The sequence below is a fragment of the Urocampus carinirostris genome, chromosome 8, assembly GCF_059441175.1.
Source record: "Urocampus carinirostris isolate Australia breed hairy pipefish chromosome 8, RoL_Ucar_1.0, whole genome shotgun sequence".
NCBI lineage: Eukaryota > Metazoa > Chordata > Actinopteri > Syngnathiformes > Syngnathidae > Urocampus > Urocampus carinirostris.
Genome location: NC_142356.1, coordinates 33072400 through 33097727, shown reverse-complemented (window position 1 = coordinate 33097727; position 25328 = coordinate 33072400). Strand labels below are relative to the sequence as shown.

Below are 25328 nucleotides of genomic sequence, written 5' to 3'. Positions count from 1 at the left end.
AACTGCAAACCCTGTATCTTGCTAATGCCAGGCCTATTTGCCATGAAATGAATGACTGAGCCACAACTCATGGGAAACCACGACATTCGGGACCGTTTTATTTTAATCATCGTGAAAATCTTTATCCATTTGAGAACAGTTGATGCTAGTACACAGCTAGCTGTCCTCTCTCTAAATTGCTCTCTTACACTGAAAGAAAAGCTTTCCAATTTTGTTTTACTTTTGTATCATGACAATAAAACCATTCAACTGATATGTGTTGTGTGTTATTTGTAGATTCATAATTGTTTTTATTTTATTTTTTTTACAACGTATACTCTCAGTCGCTTAATGTCGTCATCTCGAGGTTAAGTTTAATCCTTTGGGGGTTTTTATGAAGTTGTGACGCTACTTTGCAGATTTTCACTTTTCATGGGGGTTCTTATCCTCATTAACAGCAAACACCGAGGGATCTTTGTATTCCGATACTCCCCGTCCCAGGTTAACACATACTTAACAGAGAAAAGATTTCATTTGAAACTTTGTAAGGACACTTCAGACTATGCACCGCACCTTTCTTTGAGGATAACTCAAAACGACGCTTGCAACCGCAGACAATAAAACGTTTTTTTTCTGTTAGTTTATATTTTGCTTCATTGCTTTGCCAAACAAAACATGAATATGATGTAGGTTCACTTATTTGTAAATCTGTGCCTCATCAGAAACGCACGGCACTGTACAAGAGTATGCCACAACTCCTTTCACTTTCTGATTTTAATGTTTTTAAAGTTAGCTTAAAAAGGAGCAGCTGGAGACTGGACGAGCAAAGAAGAGCGAGATGGAGGTAGGGGGGGGGGAGCATCATCGACATAATGACGCTCCTCCGCGCTCTCTCGCACTTTGCAGCCTCCAGCAATGAACAAACACGCACATCGCGTGTCGAAGTGCCAGTTTAGCCAGGGGGGCTCTCAAGTCCAGGGACAAGCATGAAATCCACAAGTCAGGACCGCAGCTTGTCCGAGTCCACAGAACTGGACCGATCTTACGACCCGCTCACAGGTGCGTGATCTCCTTTATCCACTTTCGATTAATCGGGCTGACGGGGTGCGCGCTAATTAGCATTCCGCTGCCATCATCCCAGCCACGAAGGAGTTTGTTTTTTAAAAAAAAGACACGCTTACGCCCAGCTCTGCATTTAAACTATTTGAGAGTATTTTGCAAAAAAAATGTATGCGGTTTGAAATTCAACAAATGGTGTGATTTATTTTTACTTGAAAGAGGTTTTAGGGAAACTTTGGCTAAATTGAAGCACACGTTAGAAAATAAACATGAAATACATACCTGTCAACCTCCACGGCTCCATTTTCTACAAAATGTTGTATTTTCCCTTACAAAATAATCTCATAATCTTTATTTATGTAGTTTAACATGTTGTATTGTACATGTGTTTCGTTAAATCATATATATTGTTAATTAACATTTTGTTGTGAGATACTGAGTTGCTCAACATGAATGAGGTTTATTATAAAAAAGGTTCAAAATTAAGTAGCTTGGACATTCACCGTAGAAGGAAAAAATACATGCACATATAATTAAGTAGAATAATACATTTTCTTATCTCATCTCTCATCTCATTAACCGTACCGCTTATCCTCATTAGGGTCGCGGGGGGGCTGGAACCCATCCCAGCCATCACCGGGCAGTGGGCAGGGGACACCCTGAACTGGTTGCCAGCCAATCGCAGGGCACACAGGGACAGACAACTCATTCGCTCATTCACACCTATGGACAATTTGGACCGGCCAATTCACCTGAAATGCATGTTTTTGGAACGTGGGAGGAAACTGGAGTGCCCGGAGGAAACCCACGCAAGCACGGGGAGAACATACAAACTCCGCACAGGAAGTCTGGAGCTGGATTTGAACCCACGACAGGTTCCCATGACATGAACTGTGCTGCACAAGCACTAACCACTGCGCCGCCGTGCTGCCCACATTTTCTTATTCAAATTATTAATTCATTTTCTGCATTAAATCATTGTTGGTAATATACTGATTAGAAGGATAACCACAAACCTGTCTTTTTTCATTTTCTCCTTTTATACTTCCTTTTTTTTCTTAACTTCTTCATACAACATAATAATTCGTAATATAATGCATCAAGGCAAGTGAGCCGTTTGAGAGCCGGCTCTCTTTAATGAGTTAAGCTGAAAAAGCCGGTTCTCTAAAAAGAGACGGACCTCCTTTCACTACATAACTACCACATGAAATCCGAGGCTGCAGACGCATGCGCACAGTAGCATCAAACCGCTCGCTTCGTTTGCAACGGGAAAAAAATGGTACAGAGATAGTGGCGAACTCGTTTGACTTGATTGATTTGCCGTTTCGTGATAGTCGGTGTATACCGGATCGTACCCATAATTGACAAATTTGCGTTTTTCCGTACAGATTTTCTTAAAATGCATAATAAACCTACTTTGTACGGCAAAAACGTACAAGTTGACAGGTATGGAAAATAGGCCAAATGTGTCCCCTGTTACTGCTATGCATTGTATGCTTAAGTTAGCTATTACTACTAATGTGCCGGAAAAAAAAGACTACGTTGAAATATTTTTAACATTTTTATTAACCATAATATCCAAATTACCAAAAATGATTGGTTTCCACTCTAAATAAGCACAACGGGGTGGACGTGTTGTTGTTTTTCCTCATCAGTAAACCATATTGAAACATTGAATATCAAGTGGTACTTTTCCTCTCCTTGAATGATTTCCCTCCAAAAATACATTTAACATAAGAGAGTCATGTGACTAAAATGACAGTTTCTATATAACTTATTCGAGTAATGTGACACAACATATTTTAGACATTTTAAACATGGAGAATGCACTAATAGCTGAAATCGACATTAGGTGAGAAATATTATCATTAAGGCAATACAAAAATGATAAAAAAAATTATGAATTTTCTCACTCATATTTGTAACGGGAGTCAATCAAACATGACTGGGGGACATAGCATTTCTTACTACAATCACAGTAAATTATTCAAAAAGAGTTTTAACCTACATACATATGTTAAAAGTGTCGATAAAAACTCATATTGTTGGGATATGATATAATGAAATTGTGTGTTTAATTGCTGTTAAAAATGTCTGAAAAAATTGTTAAAGCGTCACGAAATTGTGAATATGCTTAATTGCTGTTGAGATTGTCGAGAAAAATTGTTCAAACCTCACATTGTTTATTTGTTAAAAAACAAAAAAAAACAAACCAAGAAGTATTTAATTGCTGTTAAAAGTGTCGATAAAAACTCATATTGTTGGGATATGATATAATGAAATTGTGTGTTTAATTGCTGTTAAAAAAATTGTTAAAACATCATATTGTTCAAACCTCACATTGTTTATTTGATGTTACTAGTGTCAATAAAATTGTCCAAACCAAAAAAACATATGTGTCCTATGATAGAGGCCAGTTAAGCATATAAGAAAATATTTTCAATACAACACATTTTTTATACAAAATATACCATTTTATGTCACTGGGAATCAAATGGCACCTGAAACAGGAATGTCCCGAGTACATGCTATGCAATGTAATAGCATTTAATTGATGGATCATTCATTTATTTAGAATCAGTTAATTGTTTAGGTCTGATTGCAAATTTGAACACATGATTTAAAAAACAAGTATTCATATTACATTCATTTAAAAGTGATCATTAAATTATGTCATTATTTCTGGAAAACACATGTCCTTAAAATGAGATATGTATTCAGAGAACAATTCATTTTGATATAGGCTTATCCGTTCAATTTATTTTTAGGAAATTATTTTAAATAAAGCCCTTAAGGAAGTGTTATAGTATAATTTTATCTGTACTCTGTGGGCAGATATTCTGTATTGCTTGTCCAATTGTCTAATAGAACTTTTTTTTGAGTCAAATGGGAAGAAATATCAACCTACAGTTAGTAAATGTGTGCAAAATAAAAGGGATCTTGAAAAATGCAAAATAAAATAGATTGCTTTTAATTTTCCCTGTTTTATGTTAATTATTTTACTCAGAATAATAACAATCAAAATTTAAAGTAACATATCAACAATATTAATAGGTTTCAAACTCAATGACATACCTTATTATTTGTGCCTCTATTAAATATTTGCAGTATTTTGCTAAACACCTTTTGATGAAAAAAAAAATCATAAAATTATAAAATTTTATCAAAATGGGCATTGTGTATTATTTAGCGCTTCCTAGTGATAAAAACTTTCTTTAAAAAACGATTGATTTGAATCATGAGCAAAAACTACATAGACTATGATATAAATATGCTTTCTTTTTTCAAAGAATGTGTGCTAGTTTAGGAATTTGTATTTAAATAAAATGAGGCCCACCTGAAGGGAGCCTACATGATTGTCCTCCATCTTGTGGCTACGAGTGCCACCAACGACCAAAAACCTTTTGAAAGGCTGGGCAAGAAAAAAGTTGCGGTTTGGTCACATTGGGACTCTTTAGATTATATTCTCCCTTGTGCTTTGTAGCACTTGTTTTCGGTTGCGCTACACAATACAGCAATATCTAGTGGTCAAATATTACACAGTGTCTCTTTAAAATTAGGAAAATTATTTGCCAATCAAACAAAAATATTTTACTTAGAAAGCTTGTTTACAAATTTCTGTTACATTCATTTTTTCACATGTTTTTAATTGGAATTGATTTAAAAATGTCATCTAAAATGTTTAATAAATCAGAGGTAATAATTGTATTTTAAAATATATATAAATCTTTCTATTCATCAAAAAAGGCTTTATGTTGGTTAGGGGTACCAGACAGATAAAAAATATTTCTCAAAGTGTGAAAATATGAGAAGCACTGCGCTAGGCCAAGCAAGCGCTACCTTGTGGCGTGGTGCCATCATTTTTTTTACAACTGAAAACTGCAATTTAATTTTACTTTATAGGCAAAAATGTTTATTGTTAATATTTTATGACACGGTATTAGACAAACTGAATCAGAAAGAACTTTCCATCGGCATTGCCAAATAGAAATAAGCTACTATGATACCTTCTTTTTAAACGCATGAATAAAAAAAAGTAGAAAAGAAGTCTTTTTTTGGCATTGACGACAACGTAGTGAAGATTGTTTGCAATGAGTTTAGAGATGGCATTCCAGGATAAATACGTAATAAAGAGAATATCAGGATTAATTAAAAAATTTATGGTAGTGCTTGGGGATTGGCCCAAGTTGTGATAAGGGTTGTTAAATTATAAAAATAGGTCACTGGGAATGTTGTCTCTATCGCATGACTTTTCTAGATATATTGAGTATATTATTTTATCATCACATCATTACTTTGATAATCAAATTATTCATTTTAGTTGTTGTTAATGCACATCATATTTATCCACAATATTTTAATGAATTATTTTGTTATTATTGTAATTTCCCAGAAATGGTCTTATCATACAAACTTGAAGGTTCAGCTGTGTGCTACTCTCTTGGACAGTAAGTTCTACGTTTCTGTTTTTGCTGCATTTTTCTTCGTTGCAAATATTCCTCACTATAAAAGGGGGGCCGAGAAATTCTTGCATGCCTTTTGGTGGTAGAACGCCTCTCTATCAGTTGGTCCGGAGTGAATTCTGATTTTATCCTTCACCTTCAGGGTGCAATGAAAACTACTGCAATGACATTTAGCAGTAAACCTATGATTTAATGCTTGTTTAGGGTGGGAAGAAATTGTCACTGAGCTGAGCCTGTTTGTCCTTGTTTTAAGCGCTTTCCAGAGGGCAACAGGTTCAAGAGGTAGTGGCCAGGGTGAGAAGTGTCATTTATGATATTGTTGGCTCGGTCCTCCTGAATGGGCAGACAGCAGGCATTGATTTTCCAGGCTGTGTTGGTATGGTTTTCTTGGCTGCTGTCATTAACCTGCTTTAAAATATGTATTCACTAACAAAATAATCAACAAAGAAATGAAGCAATGTGTCATCCTTAATAGTGAATCAATTATTACAAATGTCATTTATCTTTTTTAATCCATACTACATGTGGAGAATGTTCTCCTTCCCAGTATCGGCATTTCTAGAGTATGATGTTTGTCGTACACTGTAAAATAAATGAAGATCTTTACAACTAATCCTCCATTGAGTCCTCATATTTGAATTGTGATCTGGATGAAAAGAGTTGCCAAGATGGTTCGCAAGCTAATCTATGTGAGGCACAGACAAGCAATCCACTCTAAAAGTCTCCAGCATCTTAAATCTTCCCGAGCGTGTTGAGTTGTAATTAGATCATAAGATGCAGTTTTCCCTCTCTTTTCTTTTTTTTTTACTTGCAAAGTCGAGAACACTTAATCATTCCTCTCTGAAGGTCCCAAAATAGACTTTGCCACCCAAAATAACTGAGTGACTGTTCTCATGCTAAATACATTGTGTTTGTGTGACGGACGTTCGCTAACCAAGCTGTGTTAAGGTTCTGCAACGAAAGGGACATGTACGTGTGTTTGTGGGGTAAGATTACAATGCTTATATCGTAAAAACGGGGTATCCCAATAGGTTGGACTCTTAACATTTTTCACCGATTGATGTTAACTCCATATTCGACCACTTTTAGACAATAAGAACTTCACAGTATTGTCATGACATCCGTGATGTGCAGTCAGGTAATGCTGTGCTTCACCTGTCATCATAGAAATCTGAAATATAGGTTCTTTTGTATTCAACTTTACAATTAGCGCCTGCAGAAGCAGTGAGGCAGACAATTCTCTTGCCTCATGACAGTGGGGGTGTCACGACCAGCAAACGGGGTAGACCCAATCGCGTTACGTTTTCTCCTAATTTTATTGGAAGAAAGAGGAAGGGCTGTGCTCGCAGTCCGATGCTCACTGGACGCGGGAAGCAAGTCGCTCTCGTATTCGGATTGTGATCCAAACACGGAAGTAGAACTTCTGTAGCGAGCGATGGCGGTGGCAGGGACGGAAAAACTGGTTGGTAGCCGGGACTGGGAGAGCAAGGCGTGGTCGGGGTCGGAAACGAGTCGTGAGCCAGAACAGGAGAGCAGACGTAGTCAGGATCAAAACGGGTCGTAGCCGGAGACAGGCGGGAGCAAAAATGGGACAGGTGGGAGTCAGGGTCGAAAAAGGCTTGCCCAATATTCACTGAGGTTCGCAGACGGACTGACAACAGGGGACAGACAGGACTGGGTTCAAATACTGACAGGGAGCCAATCAGAACCCGCGAGAGTTGGTTGCCAAATGAGCGGGCGCATCTGAGTCACACCAGTAATCATGACAGGGGGATAGTGACACCAAGGATTCAAATTTGGTGCAAACCTCTGCTCAAAAATAATAAATTCGTGATAGTATGAGCAATCTAAAATCAATATTTTTATTACATAGACCTCATTTATAAGTTAAGCTAAGACAATAAAACCTTTTTTTCCCCTATGCTACAGTTATTTGATTTGCGGAGCAAGAAATCAACATATTAAGATGTAGGTTCATTTATTTGTAAATAAGAGTGCGCTTCAGCTGACACGAACCTTACCACACATCACTGTATAACATAATGCTCACTGCAGTATCTAAAAAAAAGCAACAATATCGATGAAGAGGAGACAAGTGGTGATGTAAAATATGCATAAGCGCCATGTCAAAGATGCTGATGTTGCATTAGAGATGCTGGGTCATTGCTTAGTCATCATGTTCCTCTTTAGACAAAACAAAACATGTCGATATATTAATACATCAACCAAGTACCCTCCCTTTGGCGCTCGCTGCAATTGACCCCTAAAGTGCGCCCTTAAGAAAGGGGGGATATCTTAAATATGTACCCAAGGGGAGCAAAAGAACTCGGACATACAATACTTGGCCAAAATGAGTTTTGTCCGCAGCGTGGAGATAGTGTGAGAAGTTTGGTCATCAGAATAGAGGAGGCGGCTGAGAAGGTTCGGGTATCTGATGCCGATCCCGATGCTTCCTCACCAAGAGGTCTGGGCGTGTCCCACTGGCAACAGCCCCTTACATGACCCAGGAATGGATACCCTTAAGGAACTATCTAGATTGTCCTGGATGCACTGCCTTGCGAAGGCCTTGTTCCTCCCCAAGACTTTTTTGATATATCGCCATATTTCAGGCTTTAAACTCATAGATACAAAAAAAAAACCTCAAAGTATTTTCTTAGAATTTACAAAATGAATGACACAATTGAAAAAAAAAAACCCAAATGTATTAAAATTTGTATCTTGCATTAGCATGTAAAATATTTAAAAATAGGTGTTGCGAAAATATTGAGTTCATACTTTGTACAACCTACTTTTGCTGCAATCACAGCCACACGTCTTGGTATGTCTCTATAAGTTTTTCACATCTTGAAACAGAAATATTTGCTGAGTCTTCCTTCAATAACAGCTTAAGTTCCTTAAGGTTTGATGGTGATTGTTTGTGCACAGCATTTTTGAGATCATTCCACAAATGCTCTATAGGATTGAGGTCTGGACTTTGGCTTGACCATTATAACACCTTTACATTGATAGTTTTAAACCATAGCATTGTAGATTTTGCTTTAAGTTGTTGTCCTTTTGGAAGGTGAATTCTCAGGTCTCTTGCAGACTACCAACAGATTTTCTACCAGATCGCCCGCTTCAACCATCTTACCATTAACTCTAACGGTCTTACCAGTACCAGCTGAAGAAAAGCAACTTTAGCGCATGATGCTGCCACCACCATGTTGTTTGGCAGTGGTGATGGTGTTTTCAGGGTGATGTGTAGTGTTACTCTTACGCCAGACAAAACGCTGTGTATTTAGCCTAAAAAGTTCCATTTCGGTCTATCTGACCAGAACACTTCGTTCTCTGCATGTTATTTATGGCTTCTTGCAAATGCCAAACAGGCTTTTGTAATGTATTTTTTCAGAACGGACTTTCTTCTTGCCACTCTTTCATAAAGTGCAGATTTATGCAAAGCACAACCGATAGTTGTCTTATGCACTGATTGTCCCACATCAGATGTACCGGTATATGCCTGCGGGTTATCCAATGTGATCATGGGTCTCTTGTTTGCTTCTCTGATTAGTTTTTTTTTTTGGGGGGCTGAAAATTAGCAGGAGGGCCAGGTCTTGGAAGGTTTCCGGTAGGTTTATGCTCTCTCCATTTTTATATTATTGCTTGCACAGTGCTCTGGGAGAAGTGTAAATGTTGCGAAAACGGCCGAATTAGCGTCGTTGGAGTCTCTGTGAAGCCTTCTTCTGATGTCCTCTTGCTTTTTTTCCTCCTTGGCCCACGTCTCCCCGCAAGATGGTGTACCGGCTCCTCCCATGGGCGTGCCAAGTAAGCCGAACGTGGGGCTTCTCAAAACAACGCCGAGCGTTTCTACGTCATCAGGGTCTTGTTCTCAAAACAACGCCTGCCGTCCTCCGTCAGAGTCCTGTCATCAAAATTCCCTAGTCAAAATATTCTGCATTTAGAACAGTGTGACCTGTCATTGAACTAAAGCCCGGTCAGTGAATATCTTGCATTAAACTCAATAAATGTAACTTGTATTCAATCATATAAAATATCCTTTATAGTCAAATGTATAAAATCCTTCATAAGCAACATTTTTTATGAATGACAATACAGACAATTGTAACCCTAAATTAAATGAAAACTAACTTAATCCAAAAATTTAATCACCCCCAAATATTAAGTTAAGAGAAAACTAATAGATGAAAGTACACATTAGGACTATGTCTTAATTTTAATGTTTATTAAATTTCCTGCATTTGGTGTTTAAATATGAGAATACATTCATACCGCACATACATAAATATCTAATACAAATGGATTTTGAAGAGTTTATAATTCAGTACACTCAAAATAAGGAGAAAATAATTTTGGAAGGGGTACCTGTAGCATCAAGATGGCTGACAAATATGTCAGCTCCCTCTAGGTGAGGCTCCTGTCACGTAAAATAAATAAAATGTTCAACCCACGAGTATTTTTTAAAAAGGCATGTTTATCAGGCTTTGTGTATTTTTTTTATTATTAAAATAAATTGTTTTTATGGAGAGATGCAAATATAGAATTTTTTAAATGAAAATAGTAATATAAACAGTAGTAAAATCTGTTTAATTCAAATTTATAGAATTCATTTAGATACAAAAATAATATGAATTGAAATAAGACCAAATATAAGTACAGTGGAACCTCGGTTCTCGACCATAATCCGTTCCATTTCTTTGTACGAAAACCGATTTGTACGATCACCGAAGTCGTTTTTTCCCATTGAAAGTAATGTAAAATTGTTTTAATCCGTTCCAACAACTTAAATGTTTACCACGAAAGTAAACATGAAGCTAACCCAGGCTAATCGTACGTTCGCGTTAGCGTAATCTTCCGTACGAAAGATTACGCTAACATGAACGTGTAAAAATAAAAAAATCAGGTCGTTTACACATCATTTAGCACCCAGGTCTCCACAACAAGTGGTGAGCAGTAAAAGGATAAAGAAAAGAATTATGAGTAGGATTTCTTACCTTGGCGGTTGTCTGCAGAAGCCATGCTGTATTCCTGAAAGAAGGGAAACTCGCACACCTTCTTCATATTTTGCTATTATTTCTTTCTTAAATGCAATAGTTGAATGCACTACTCCTCTTTTTTCACCTGTAGCAACTTTGCTGCTTGCACCAACCTTCTTCCGAGGCATAATTAGGAGTTAAAACACTCCCTTCAAAGTTTTTGAATAACGAAAGCTGAGAAGGAGTGCGCGTTGCCGTGACAACAGTTCTTCACGAGGGGTGGGGGCAATCTACACTCGTACGCCGCTCAGCATCGCACCCTAGCGTACCGACGTTCGAACTCCGATTTTTTGAACGAAAAGCAAAGCAAGAATTTCTCAAAATTTTTGGTCGAGAACCGATTTGTTCGAACTGAGAGGCGTTCGAAAACCGAGGTTCCACTGTAAGTTAAAAGTATAAAAATGCATAATAATCAACACACTTAGGACTTCTCACTGAATTCGGTGTGAGGTGTTTTTTGTTCCATAAGGGTTTCTCAATTGTTGGGTCGGGAACCAAAAGTTTTTCTGCCCATAATAATGGGTCCCAAGAAAGTAAGTGGTAAGTAGAAGGGTGACAACAACAATCGAATCGAAGAAGGACATTATATATCATTAATGTATTGTTCTTTACCGTTTTTATCCTTTTACACAGTTTTAACTTTTTGATTTGTTTTACTTGCATTGAAAGGAGAAGCCCTCTAATTTCGTAATACTTGTATAAGGGAATTCATTAATTCCTTTGTTAACTACACTTTTGAATAAGTATCAATGTTTAGTTACATATGTTATTAGTATTTTGAATTTCTTTTAGTATGTGGCTATTTTAAAGCAGTTTTAGTGGACCGCTGATACATGATGGAGGCTTATATACGGTACTTGAAGAGGGTTTACTGGTCATTTTAATTTTTGAAAAAAAGGTGAATATATTTTACTATCTCTGCTTTTCACCATCTCTTTTAATACATTTGAAAAGTGGATTTATTTTCTGGATTTGGGTCGCAGCTTGTCATTAGGGCGGAATGGTGGGTCCTGAAGTAAGACCAGATGGAAACTAGTGCCTTAAGTGACAATTGTATCTTCTTTGTTATTTACTTAATACTCAATATTGGTCCTCCATACAATTATTAATTATTATTTATGTTTTGTGTAAGAGAGAAATATGAACAGGGTTGTGTGTGCTCTTTGTTTCATTTCTGCCTGGCAGTTATTTGAATGGTGACGTGCAGCCAGTGATTAAAATTGTGCAGCATCGAGTCCGTTTTTATGTGTGTGTTAGGGGGCAGGAAATATTCATCCAGAATGCGTATGAGGATTACTGTAAGCACGGAGGCGACATGATTGATTTAGTCCAGCCTGACCCGTCCTAAGCTGCCAGCACGTCCTGGAGCAAAGTCAGCGTGAGCTCCGACAAGAGTTTGGAAAGTCATTACAAAACGTCTTGAAGTAAAACGAGATGTCCGACACCAGCAGACGAACTTGCTCGAAGTTTGTGAAAAATGGCATTCAACATGTTTATACATTGTTCATCGGGGTGTCAGGCAGGATCAGGCGTGCCAGCGGATTTTATCTGGTCCGAGCAACAATGCAGAAAGAAGTACATGAAAAAAATTTGCCACATCATGTCAAGCAATAAGCTGCAGTTTGAAATATGTCCACTGGATGTCGCCAAAGCTAGGCGCCACTCCCAAAGAAAACCACCTACTGTAGCTATATTTGCTGACTGGTAGGGATGGAAATTTCAGCTCTTTTTAGAATATTGGCTTTTTTTGGCTCACCTCGCTATAAAAAGCAGTCTTTTTCAACCCTCAAACGGCTCTTTTTTGTTGCTTTAATTCATATATTGACAAAATATTGTAACATAAAGCACAAAATGAATTCATGATTTTAAAAAATATATATTTTTTTATTCTACAGCAGGGGTCTCAAACATTTTTTAAGTTAAGAGCTACTAATTAGCACAAAGGTCACCCAGTTTGATGATTTTGCATATGGTATTACTATGTTGTTACTATGTTATTACCAGGTTAATCATTGGCAGTTGGCTTAAATAGACTCTGTCAAGTTCAACCACCCAAAAAAAAATCTTTTAGAAAATCAGATTGTCCCAGCACTGCGGAGCTGTTGTTCATTCCAAAGATGCGGCTCATAAAGCTATCACATTCACGATCAAGACATCACTGCTAACTACCGTTTATCGACCAGAGAAGATTTGACGAAACACCAATCCCGATGTTATTTTACTTAAAATAGAAGTCACAGAGGCGCTGTTTAAGGCAATACAATTGCACTCACGTGTGGTGTGTAGATGTCTCTCTTAACTGCAACAATTGTTACTAATCTAGCCTTTTTATCCCCAGTGATTAGAATTTATCGGTAAGCATAGCAGAAATACCAAATTAAAAAATAGCACATGAGTGTCATAGCAGAAGTTAAGACGCTTCAGCTACTTTCTATTATACATAAGAAATCTAACAGTGAAGTCCTTTAATTCAGGTAAACATTTTGCCCCTTATCTCATTTTTTCCCACTTTCTCTCTTATCATTTCTCTCTCCATTTTTCTTTTTTTTGTCTTTCTCATTTTTTGCTTCTCTTTTGCTCTTTCACTCTTTCCTTCTCTCCTTTTCTCTACCCAATAAAGGTTCTTAATAAACGTTGTTTACGTTAAATATAACTACTCTACAGTCAAATAATAATTGTAGTTATCAATGTGAACTGACTCTTCAGCCAATCAGAATACAGAACATAATGCGCGATGCAAACCAGTAAGGTAGCAAGACCGTGAAAAGTGAACCTTATATAAGCGAGGGTCTACTGTACTTATTTACACAGGTCACTACCACTCCGGTGATGGGTCATTGGGATTTCCAAGAAAATTTGATTTCTTACTGGCGTGGTGTTTCAGTGGTTGACTGAGCCTGTTTTAACTTAATTATATTTACAAACTGGTAAAAACATAGCAAAAATATTATAAGTTGTCATTTTAGAAATGCATATCAAAATGGTAGCCAGAGGCGGGTTGTGCATTTAGCACCAATGCCTTCAGTAGTGCTAAGTCAAGTCCAGTCATGTTTATTTGTATAGCCCTCAATCACGTCTGAATCAAACCAACACTCAATAACTACTAACCTAAAATCATTTTTATTTGTGCATAAATCCATTCTCCTTTCTTTCTTCAAGAAGATTTCAATTACTCAGTCGTACAGATTATCCGTGCGTTTCAGTTCTATGAAGAAGTTCTACTCTATCGCATTCAAAGCTGATGCGAAAAGTCGAGAATGTCCTGTCGTATTTTTGAAATGGGTTGTCATTTGATTGGTAGCGCTTCGTATCAATAGGTAACACAAAGCGGCTCGGTTTCAAAAAGGTTAACGGCCCTTGATCTAAGTGGTGAAAGACTTTCTTTCATGTTTTTCTATGTCTAGGTCTTAAAAAGTATAAAACTAGTGTTTGTGTGCTATTTCTGTCACTTTCCAGTTTGTATGAATTTCACTGAGTTAATAAACTGGTGGGAATTGTTTTTTTTACCTATACACAGTTGATAAACAATACAATAGATAAAATCTTGGAGAAAGAAAATAAAAACTCTGTAATCGCTTTTAAATCAAATCTTACACCCTTGAATCATATTTGTGAGTTAATGATGAGCCTCCAAAGGATCCCCAGCCCTGCAGTTAAGGCACACTTTTTATTAGAGGTCAGCTGATTATTAGTTGGGCAATTTCACAGATATTAGCATCAGCATTTTTTTTTAATTCGATGAGCTGATTATTAAGTTCTCTCTCTTTGCTCCTACTCCTCCAATACCCTTTCTCCTGCTACCTACCTTGCGCCTTTTGATTGGATAAGCGTCAGGAGGCGGAGCCAATAAAGCAGAAGAGAGAGCTGCAACTCCGCTAACTTTCTCCTGACATGCCCGTGTCCCTGATAGAAAGGCGTGATTGTGTTTGTGTGCAGAAATAGCATGAAAAGTGTATTTAACTTGTTTTAGGGAGGTAAGTTCAGGTGGAGACGGATTGAGAGCATAAAAAGCTAGCTAAGGTGGAAAATGACGAGCCTACCAAAACATTAGTTAGTCAATGTGGCTCTCAAGCTGGAGTGCCCCCACCTTACGGTTTTCGAGCCATGTTGAAATTCCGTTGAACTTATTCATTTAAGTTATTAATGTCATGCCGGTTGTATTTTGTTTTCATTTATTCTAGCTATTGTAAAAAGTTTCAGGGAGCTATTCAAGTTTTTATGTACCTTTAAAGGAGTTGCTGCTAATATTTATTTCATTTCCTGCACTGTCAGTTTTTGGTTTGAGTGAAAGATTAGTCATTTAACTTGTTTTGAGGTTCTAATGTATTTACAGTAAAAGGTATCAGAAAGCTATTAACATTTTATTTGAATTCGTAACAAATATTCTTTGTTTCTTTTTGTATTATTAGAAATTCCTTGCACCAATTTTTAAGCTATTACAGCAAATAATTATCGACCTCCTAATACTAACAATCGTTATCCGCCCTGAAATACCCATACCGGTCGATCCCTACTTTTTATGCCATTCATTTACTCGTCCCCAGTGAGAGTGTTTTTTCTACTATGTGGCCCCGGGCTAAAATGAGTTTGACACCCCTGCTGTACTGTTTTTCGATCCTAAAACTGCAATGGAAGCTTTTCCGAGATTCTTTTGATTCCCCTTCCGATGTATTGAATTGTCAAACTGTGTTTTCTTTCAGTTGATCAGATCGCCGAGGAGTCTTCTAATTGAGTTAGTAGCGGCGTAGACGAGTATATTGATCTTCCTCAGCAGGTTGCGTACGCTGAAATCAATCCAAACAATCAAAAGTCACCACGGAGGCGAGCGCAAGTCCAATCTCAGATGTCTTTTGGAAACTCATCAAACCATTTTTTGCACATAACAATGCCTCAATGTGTTTGTTTTGTTAATTACGTGCAACCAAAACCGATTTTTAAGTAAAAAAATATTTATTTTAGAGTACTTTTGTAGTATTTAGGTAGCACTATTTTTGTTGTAGACATACAACGGGACAATGGGGACAAGGTTGGCACCAAAATAAAAACAATTTTAAAGTAGTACTTTATCTACTATTGTATACTGAATAGTTTGTTGACATGGTGCAAGGACAACAACCTCACCCTCAATACGGGCAAGACAAAGGAGATGATAGTGGACACGAGGAAGAGGAGACCTCATCAGCCACTATTTATCCGGGAGCTTGAAGTAGAGCGGGTGAGCAACTTTAAGTACCTCGGGTTGCACATCACTGAGGACCTCACATAGACCCTCAACACCACATAGCTGGTCAGGAAAGCTCAACAGTGACTGTACTTCCTGAGAAGGCTGGGGAAGTTTGAAATGTCAAGCAAGATCCTCACCAACTTCTACAGCTGCATCGTGGAGGGCATCCTGACCAGCTCCATCACTGCCGTGGACCGCAAACGCCTGCAGAGAGTGGTTAAGAACGCTCAGAGGATCACCAGGACTCCGCTGCCCTCTCTGCTGAGCATATACTACTGCAGAGTCCTCAAGAGGGCTGATTCCATCATTCAGGACCCCACCCACCCACAACAGGGACTGTTTACACTTCTGCCCTCAGGACCGGGGTACAGGAGTGTGAAATGCAGGACAACCCGTCTAAAGAACTCTTTTTTTTTACCCCACTGCCATCAGATTATTATGGTTGCTAATTGAACAATACACCACAGACATGTTCAGCACACTACAGACAATGCCCAACTTATGAATGAGATAGGTTGTAGTGCAACCACAAATGAGCGCTACAAAGCACAGGGAAGAACACAAACTATGGAGGGACTAAAAAGCACAATTTTTCTTTTTTGCGCAGTCTTTCTCAAGGATTTATATTTTCGGCGGTCTCCATAGCAGCGAGATAGGGGATAATTATGTCTGCTCCCACTTGTATAAATTTGTTCACTGATTAATATTTTCTAAATACACAATTTAATGGAAAGTTCATCTAAATTTACATATCCATCTATTTTCTGCACTTCTTATCCTCAGTAGAGTTGAGGAGTGCTGGGCTAAGGGTAGGGGGGCACCCTAAACTGGTTTCCAGCCAATCACAGGGCTCAAATGGACAAACAACCTTAGATACGCTCACTCAAAACTGGAGACAGTTTGGATTCGCCAATCAACTTGCAATGCATGTTTTTGGAATGTGGGAGGAAACAGGTGTGCCTGGACGAAGGCCACACAGGGACAGGGAGAACATGCAAAATCTGCACAAGGGGGCTGGTACCTGGAATTGAACCCTGGGCCTCTGCACGGTGGAGCTGATGCGCTAGCCCAGAGTGCGCCCAAAGACAGTCGAGATGCCCGCGGACCTGTTCTGTAAATAGCTCATCATTGTGATTTTCCAATAAAATGTTTTTTGGGTGATTGAGTCAATTTTACCCTACTTCCAATAGTTGACCTGTTTAAAACATTGTAACAACATAGTGATAACTTTATAAGTTATTTTAGAAATGTTTAACAAGCCAGGTTGCCTTTACACCAATTTGTGCCAAAAAGCAGCTCTCAGGTTGAAAAAGTGTGGAGGCCCCTGCGCCATTTTTTTTTTTTTTTCTGATTCAGTCCTCATGTTATAACCCACAATTACACTTTGTGTTTTGGTTTGAGATATTATCTAAATCTGAAGAAGATGTTAGGATACTAAACTTTTGATATCCAAAATTCCGGTTGGTCTTGATCCGAGGGAAAAAACATTTTTATTGTCTATTTCCGTAAACACCACTTCGTCTCTTCTGCGCATGCGCTTCACTTTGGCGCTTCATTGCCCAGAGGCAGAGGATTAAAATGTGTGTAATGTGAAAAATTTACATAAGAAATGACCACAGGAATCCGAAATGAACATTGCAAATTTGTCTTAATCCTCTCTTGCACACACGCACTTTTACTTTCTCTTGACTTGTTTAGTTTTGGTTACATGTAGGTGAACTCACGTTTTTTTGTAGTGCTCCAACCTGAAGTGTATGTTAACAATAAAGAAATTGTGTTTACACACCTGCGTTTGTGTAATTAAATCAAGGGCGTGGCAGAGCTTGGCAGTTCTATCAGTCAGGGCTTAGTATAATTGCACGGAAGTGACGTCATACGCTCTGTGTCAAGTCTTTTTAGACACGTAGGCTAATTTTGAGTTTGTAGTGGGTAATTGTGTAATTTCTTGGACTTAACGCAGTAAATCACTGTTTTTGTCATGTTTAAGCCCTAACATAATCAATCAAATGTAAAGGTTGAGGAGGAGCAAAACTGAACAAAGAGCCAAGGTTTCTTTTGTTCGATTATAGAGCAATAGTGCCCTCTACCGGGAGTGTTTATAAATTGGCGGGCCCTCTTGGAACGTGAGGATAACTAATACTGTACAGTTATTCAAATATGTGTTTAGATATGTGTGGATGAACTCGATTTCTTTAACAGACTCGGTAAATAGTATTCTTTTAGGGATGTTTCTTTCTATCTGTTCTCCTTTTTGTGAATTCCGCCTTACACTTCTGAATTTTATTTTGGCTCAAAATTTTCTTCATTTCATTTTTGTGTAGGATTCACAGTCCCAAAACATTGTTAAAGAGGAAGTATGTATTTATTACCTCCTTTTCGAGATATTAGCATTTATTTGACATGAGATGAGCCTCACCTTGAGGAAGCGAGATAAAAGACAAATTTCAAGTAGTCAAATGTGACGACCCTCAACCATGCGCGACACAAGGGTTCACAATCACTCGGTTCATTGCCTGCATTCAATAAACAAAACGATACAAAGAAGTCTGGGCGTCTGTGCACGATTGCATATGTAACCGCGGTGTACGTGTCCCACCAAAGATCCACATTCATGCTGGACTGGATGATGAGGTTTTTATTATTACAGTTTCTGCAAATGGATGAGTCACAACATTAGCTTTTCTGCTGGCTTTGATCTCTTCGATCTCATTGCAGTTCTCTCTGGTAAGACTGCCAACAAAGAATATCAAAGAGCTTTCTTTTCACTTTACATAAAATACATTTTAGAATATCACAATACATTTTTACATCTTTACATTTTAACAAGATCCTTTTAACAAGAGATCGTATAGTGGATTTTTAACGTTTAGAATGGATTCAACATAGTTTTCTTTCATCTGAATTTTAACCAACATCATCCTTTTTTAATGTATATGAGAAAATAGAAATAAAAACAGTAATAAGTATAAAAACGGGTACAAGTTACCTGCGAATGGATGAGTCACAACATTAGCTTTTCTGCTGGCTTTGATCTCTTTGATCTCTACAAGGGGAATTCATAATTTAGTAGAACAGAAACAAAATGAAAATAAACCTGAACAGCTTGACAATATCAATCACATTACTGTGCATGTTGAGAGATTTGTCAGCTGGGGTTATAATGTTTAAAATTAACTTCTTTTGTGGAGCACCAAAAGATGTGTCTTACCATCGCAGTTGTCTCTGGTATGACTGCCAACAAACCCCGCCTCCCGGTCACATGTCAGTAGCCAAAACCAAACCCCACCCCGTACCAGCAGATGGCACTGTTGGACTTATCATTGCAGGACATTTACCAAAAACTATACACATATTTCAGCAGGAGTTTCAATAAAACAAAAGTTATTACTACACCCGTTACACATACATCCAAAACATTAACAAAAATACAAAAAGGGACATCACTCAACATGCCGCACACCGTGGCGTGGTTGCATTGAAACATGTTGCATAGAGTAATCATCGTTTCAAGCTGCATTACTTTACTTTTAATTAGTGCTTTTTTATGCATCATTTAGCACAACTTATATACATTTATATACAAAAATAGTTTGTAAAAGCGGCTCCTGTATTTTGCAGAATATGAACCTTTACCCAAACTGATATTGGGCACAGCTTACTTTCAGCACGAGGTGATACAGCAGAAGGTACGGCAAGCGCGGAAGCCCACAAAGTGCCAAATGAGAAAGACAGTCGTGCACGCCCATGGCTTAACAAATGAATGCGGTAACACAGTTTTAACAGTAATGCAATAAAAAACACAAATTTTGTGAGAATTAAAAAAAAAACTCAAAATAATCAAATTTCAACTCTGTTACACAAAACCAACTATAAACAAAAATATGATATTTTTAAAGACAGACCGTCTAAATGACTAAATAGTATTTTTTTCTTCCTAGGGCATTTATTTAATAGCAATTTCATTTAATGTTACAAACTCCTGCTGGCCCGGGGGGCCCATTGCTGCCCTCGGGATAATGGTTTGAGGCCCCCCCATCTTAGAATGTAAAGTTCAATGTAATTGCAACCCACGTGAATTATGGGTAAATTTATTACTGACTGAGCGATTTTTTTTTTATATTAATTGTAATGTTTTTACTCTTAGATTTTGTGTAGAAATGTGTCAATATCTTTGAGACTAGTGGACTATTTTTCTTGTGGGAAAACCTCATTTGGCACAACCTCACCCAGACCCTTGTTCAAGCGGCCTCCAAGTAAAGTGCGTTTGAGACCCCTGCTTTAGAGAGAGTTTATTTTTTTTGAGTTTTTCCTTGCCCTCATGTAGATTTTAGATCAGGGGATGGTGAAATAATAGCCTGTAGTTTGCAATAATCTGTGGTTTGTGCAGCCCTTTGAGACTCCTTGTGATTAAGGGCTATACAAATAAACATGACTTGACTTGACCACAAGATGTCGCTGTATTTTCGTGCAACTGGAAACCAATGCTAAAAACGACTGGAAAGAATACAAACTACGGAGAGAATAAAGTGACAAAGCTGCAATGTTTTTCGTTTTTTACCAAGCCTGTCGCGAGATGTTTTTTGGGCATACCCGTAGCAGCAAGATGGCGAATAATTATGTCAACGTCCTCTAGGTTAGGCTCATGTGTAAAATGCAAATTGTTCTGTTCAAAAATGCATGCGAATATTATAGTTCCTGTACTTTTTAAAATCAATAATAGATTTTTAAGTAAATTTTATCCACCACAAGGAGCCACTTAATAATACACACTGTTCCTTAATTTCAGGCTCCTGGTGGTTAAATGGCTCTTAGAGGGATGCCTTTACTGGTATCAGCTACCATCGAGAGTATTGATACTTTAAAAAGGCTGGTACCTTTACTGATACCAGATATTAGAACTCACCCTTGCATACAATTGAGTGGCAGGAGGGTCATTGATATTATTTGTGTTAAACTCCTTTTTTCAGGTAACCCGCCAAATAAAGCCAGCAAACGCAGCATCAGACAGCGTTTCCTCAAACTTTTGCCCTGCTACCATTCGGGCTCGGGCCCTTCCATCAATCAAGGTGAGTGCCCCCATCCCTTGTCTGTGCCCTCTCCATGCCGTGACATTGTGGTTCGGATCTCCCAACAGACAGCGTGAGTGACGAAGCCGAGTTATCGACCATCCGTTACAGACCTGAGGGCCTTGAACGCCTCGCAGGAAGGACTAGTTTCAGCAAGAAAGAGCTACAGATCCTCTACAGAGGATTCAAAAACGTGAGTGGTGCTGAGGACCGATCCAGTCATTTGGAAATAGATCTATAAATAAATACCCACAAATATTTTCCATATAAATAAATGACGTAATAACTAAATATATGACGTAAATGCAATTTGCCGGGCATTGTCTTTGGGTGAGGTTGTTGGGGCCGTGGTTTGTTGAAAAAGCACCAGGTAACCACTTGTAATTGCCAAAGGGCCACATTGCATCTCCAGAGCCGTTTGTACTCGATGTGGCAACCCAGGGAATTAAAGGCAGCTTTTACACTTGGATTTGAACAACAAAGAGACAGCTTTCCAGATTTCAACAAAATGAGGGTAATTGACTGCTACAAAACGGTTCAGGGAAACATGGGATGAGGTAAAAAAAAAAACAATAAGTTGTTCTTCGATCGGAGGTAGGCTTCCTGTCGTAGGTGGCAGAGAGAGCAAACGGTTAAAATCAAATCTGGCCATTGACTTTGTCAGATGTGACAATGGAGATTGGCGTACGCAGTGGATCCCAGTATGTAATGTTTAATCTGTATGAATATTATTGTCAAATTTGTTTGAAATTAATGGATAACTTCATTGTATGTGTTTGGAAGTAATTACATAAATATCTACGGTAACCAATGAGGTCTACATTTACTGACGTGAAATTTGTAAGTTACTGGTTGCTTTACTTGCACTTTCTCTGAGTACATCACTGCACCCCTGTTAGGTTATGACAAAAACAAATAAGAGCAAAGGTAGCGTTCTGTAATTAAAGTAAAAATAGTAAACTATAGGATAAATAGGATATGCAATCCGTGATCCAATATAGACAATTTATGAAAATCCTAATGTAATTTCCATATGTACCTCGCCGGAGATTTAGAACAAATGCGAAATACACCATGGTGGTGGGACAGCAGCTTGGCGGTTAACATGCAGGCCCAGGGTGCAAAGATCCAGGGTTCAATGCCAGCCAGCACAGAGCCTGCATTCTCTCCTGTTGCCTGCATGGGCTGTTTTCATTAGATTATTGCATTTTAAGCGGCGGCATAGCAGATGAGAGGTTAGCCTGTCTGCGGTATAGTTCTGACATCATGGGTTCAAATCCAGCAACCAGCCTTCCTGTGCGGAGTTTGCATGTTCTGCCCGGGCTTGCGTTTGTTTCCTCCGAGTACTCTGGTTTCCTCCCACATTCCAAAACATGCATGTCAGGTTAATTGGCCGAGCGAGTGAGTTTGTCTGTCTCTGTGTGCCCTGTGACTGGCTGGCAACCAGTTCAGGGTGTCCCCTGCCCACTGCCCGAAGATAGCTGGGATGGGCTCCAGCACCCCCGCGACCCTACTGAGAATAAGCGGTGCAGATAATGGATGGAATGGAAATTACACCACCCATAAATTTGATATACTGGATCACTCGTATATCCTCTATGTCTTATCTCTCACAAAGCTGAATCTATTTCTATGTGTAGTTGGCTTCTGACTTCTTCAAAGATTTGCAATAATTTGCATCTAATGTCTTCGGACACCTTGATGCTATGAGTATAACTCGGCATGATATAATCGAGAACCTTTTCTACTGACTTTTGAGATGTTGCTATGCTATCAGGAATATAAACTAAAGAGTTGCTTTCTGTTTTTGTTTTGGCCACCATATTCGCTCCGCTTGGATACCGTCACTATGGTTGGCGTGGCTTAGCCCTCTCTGTCTGATGTGTGAATTGATTGCAGGGCGTGTACTTGGAGGTACCTTAACCAATAGCAAAGGGCCACCTAAAGCTTACCTTGTAGAATCGGACCTTGGGTTTCCAACGAGGGCACATGTTTATCAATTTTGTTGCTATTCATTGAGGGTGCCTCTACTCCTAGCTAAAAACACAAACGGAGGCCTAAAGTACAACTGTGTAAATTTCCACAAAAATCGGCGCAGCCCTTTTTGAGCCAATAAGCTACATACAAATACACACGCATGCACACATACACACAAATCAGGATTTCTGTATAAAGTTCAGATTTGTGCATTTTCTCATTGTTTTTTTTAAATTATATTTTGATGTGTATTTTGCATAGTGACGTGCGGTTCGCGAACGTAACCGCTCTACAACCTGCCTCTTTGAGCCGGCTCCCCCGAAACAGGAATCTTTTCTTTTCTTGTCATTCGTCAGTATGCATTATGTTCAGGGAGTCTGTGTTCTTAACTTTACATTTGTTGTGTAGAAAATACATGAAAATTGTTTTGTATTTTATCATTAATTTTTGCGATCTGTCCATATTTGAATTTGTATTTCCTGAGTTCCTGTGTTAACTTCTTTTTTTAATGTAACAAGTTTAAAAATGTATTTTTGCCTTTGATAGTTTATTCTTTCGCGTGCTAAAACGTCAAAATGTTCCGGGATTCTGTGTTGCTTGACTTTTACGTTGCTCTCAGAAAAAAGTGAAAAAACTAATCTTATCTAATCCAAATTGAATTTACAGTATATAATCGAAAACTAAACTAAACTACTTTATAAATCCTGAAGTGTGTGTGTTTGTTTGTGTGTGTTTTTGTACGTGACTTATAGGCTCCGAAATCGCTGAGCGAATTTTTTAAAAAATGTCCACAGTTTTACTTCAGGCCTCCCCAAGTGTCTTCTGCTAGGTTTCATGTCCAGGCAGCCAAATAAATACTTACAAAATCGATAGACATCTGCTTTCGTGTGGTCTGTTCTTGTGGGGTCTCTAACTCCCACCTGGCGGCCAAATTGGGTAATGCAGCTCCCGACCACAGACCAATCAAAGCAGCACAATACAATCTTTTATTGTCCCGGCAATGTGGGAACGTTTTGCTTGTCATAATGAAGTAGTGTATCCTAATATCCATCCATCCATCCATCCAACAATTTTCTGTATCCTCACTAGGGTCGCGGGAAGTAGTGTAATAATAAATTCAACGAATAAGTCATTTCATGCATAATGTTACACACCAATTGCTAATATATCAATTAAAACAACCCAACCAAAAAAATCTGGAGGGCCATAAGAGATGGCCCTTTTGATTGAGCCGTGACCAGAGGTGGGTAGAGTAGCCAAAAACTTTACTGATGTAAACGTACCGTGACTTCAGAAAAATATTACTCAAGTAGAAGTGAAAAGTAAGTAAATAATTTCTTGAGTAAAAGTAAAGAAGTACTTGGCGAAAAAACTACAGTACTCAAGTACTGAGAAACTGTAGCAACTACTTTTTTTTATTTTATTTTATTTTTTTAAATAACTATTAAATAAGACCATTGAATCATTAATGTCTACCAATCAATAAATAATTACATTTAAATTCAAAATAGTCAAGGTATAAATAGTAGTAGAGCCCCAGTAATTTTTAAGGCTGTGCTGGCACAAAAAAATGAAAATGTAAGAAAAAGGTGGGAAAAATAACTGAAAACCAAAAAGACAGGTTTTAGTGGGGTCCCCTTAATCAGTATTAACCAATAATAATGTGACATTATGCACAAAATTATTGTTTAATTTAGAAATCATCTATTTTTCTACCAACAATATCATAGGAGCATGTATTTTTTAACTCTACCACAAGATGTCGCTGTCTTGTGTAACTTATTAAAACTTTAAACTTTTATTATACCAAGCAATTTTAAAGTCAACTTCAAGCAACTCAGAATCTCTAAATTACACACGAGCTTTTAATTACAAATATAATTAAAACTATTGAATATTCAGTGCGACAACAAATACACTATGCTAATTGAGCTTGTTCGTTTGCGACACATCACTAATGAACGGTCTACCACTGAGACAGAAAGACACGTTCCTACCCGAAGGGGATTTAAGTAACGGGTTCAATGCAGCCTAATGTAGCGGAGTAAGAGTACAGTTTCTTCTTCTCAAACCTACTCAAGGAAAGTAAAAAGTATAGTGATTTAAAAGTACTCCTGGATGTAGAAAATGTTGGAAAACTTACTCAGGTAAATGTAACGGAGTCAATGTAACCCGTTACTAACCATCTCTGGCCGAGACGAAAGAGCATGCTCTAAAAAAAGAGCGGTAATTTCCATGGCTAATTTTTGACACAACAAAACGTTATCAGGTCGTGTCAAATGACCCATTGGCTCATAGAAGAATATAATTTACTTTTATTGTCATTCTTTGTAACCATGCACACAGAATGAAATGTCGATACACCTGACCCAACTGCTGTGTAGGGAGTCATTAGGTGACCAAACCCCCCAATTCCAACCCTTAATACCGAGCGCCAAGCAGGGAGGCAATGAGTACCAATGTTGTAAGTCTTAGGTATGATTCGGCCGAGGCTTGAATCAGCGACCTCCCATTTTTGAAGCGGGCGCCC

The 25328-nt window shown here is 38.2% G+C and overlaps 1 protein-coding gene across 3 annotated transcripts in view; it reads left to right on the top strand.

Annotated features, from left to right (window-relative positions):
• The first annotated feature begins 795 nt into the window (after positions 1-795).
• LOC148361690 (A-type potassium channel modulatory protein KCNIP2-like) overlaps positions 796-25328 on the top strand; it is a 37726-nt gene continuing 13193 nt past the window's right edge. The window contains exons 1-3 of one of the 3 annotated variants that reach the window (XM_088342438.1): positions 796-1038; positions 20723-20821; positions 20890-21014. In XM_088342438.1, coding sequence (XP_088198564.1) covers positions 966-1038; positions 20723-20821; positions 20890-21014 — 297 coding nt within the window. In that variant the 5' untranslated portion in view covers positions 796-965. Of the gene's footprint in view, positions 1039-18118; positions 18480-20722; positions 20822-20889; positions 21015-25328 lie in introns of those variants that run through there. The other 2 variants (XM_088342436.1, XM_088342437.1) reach the window with 2 other exon arrangements.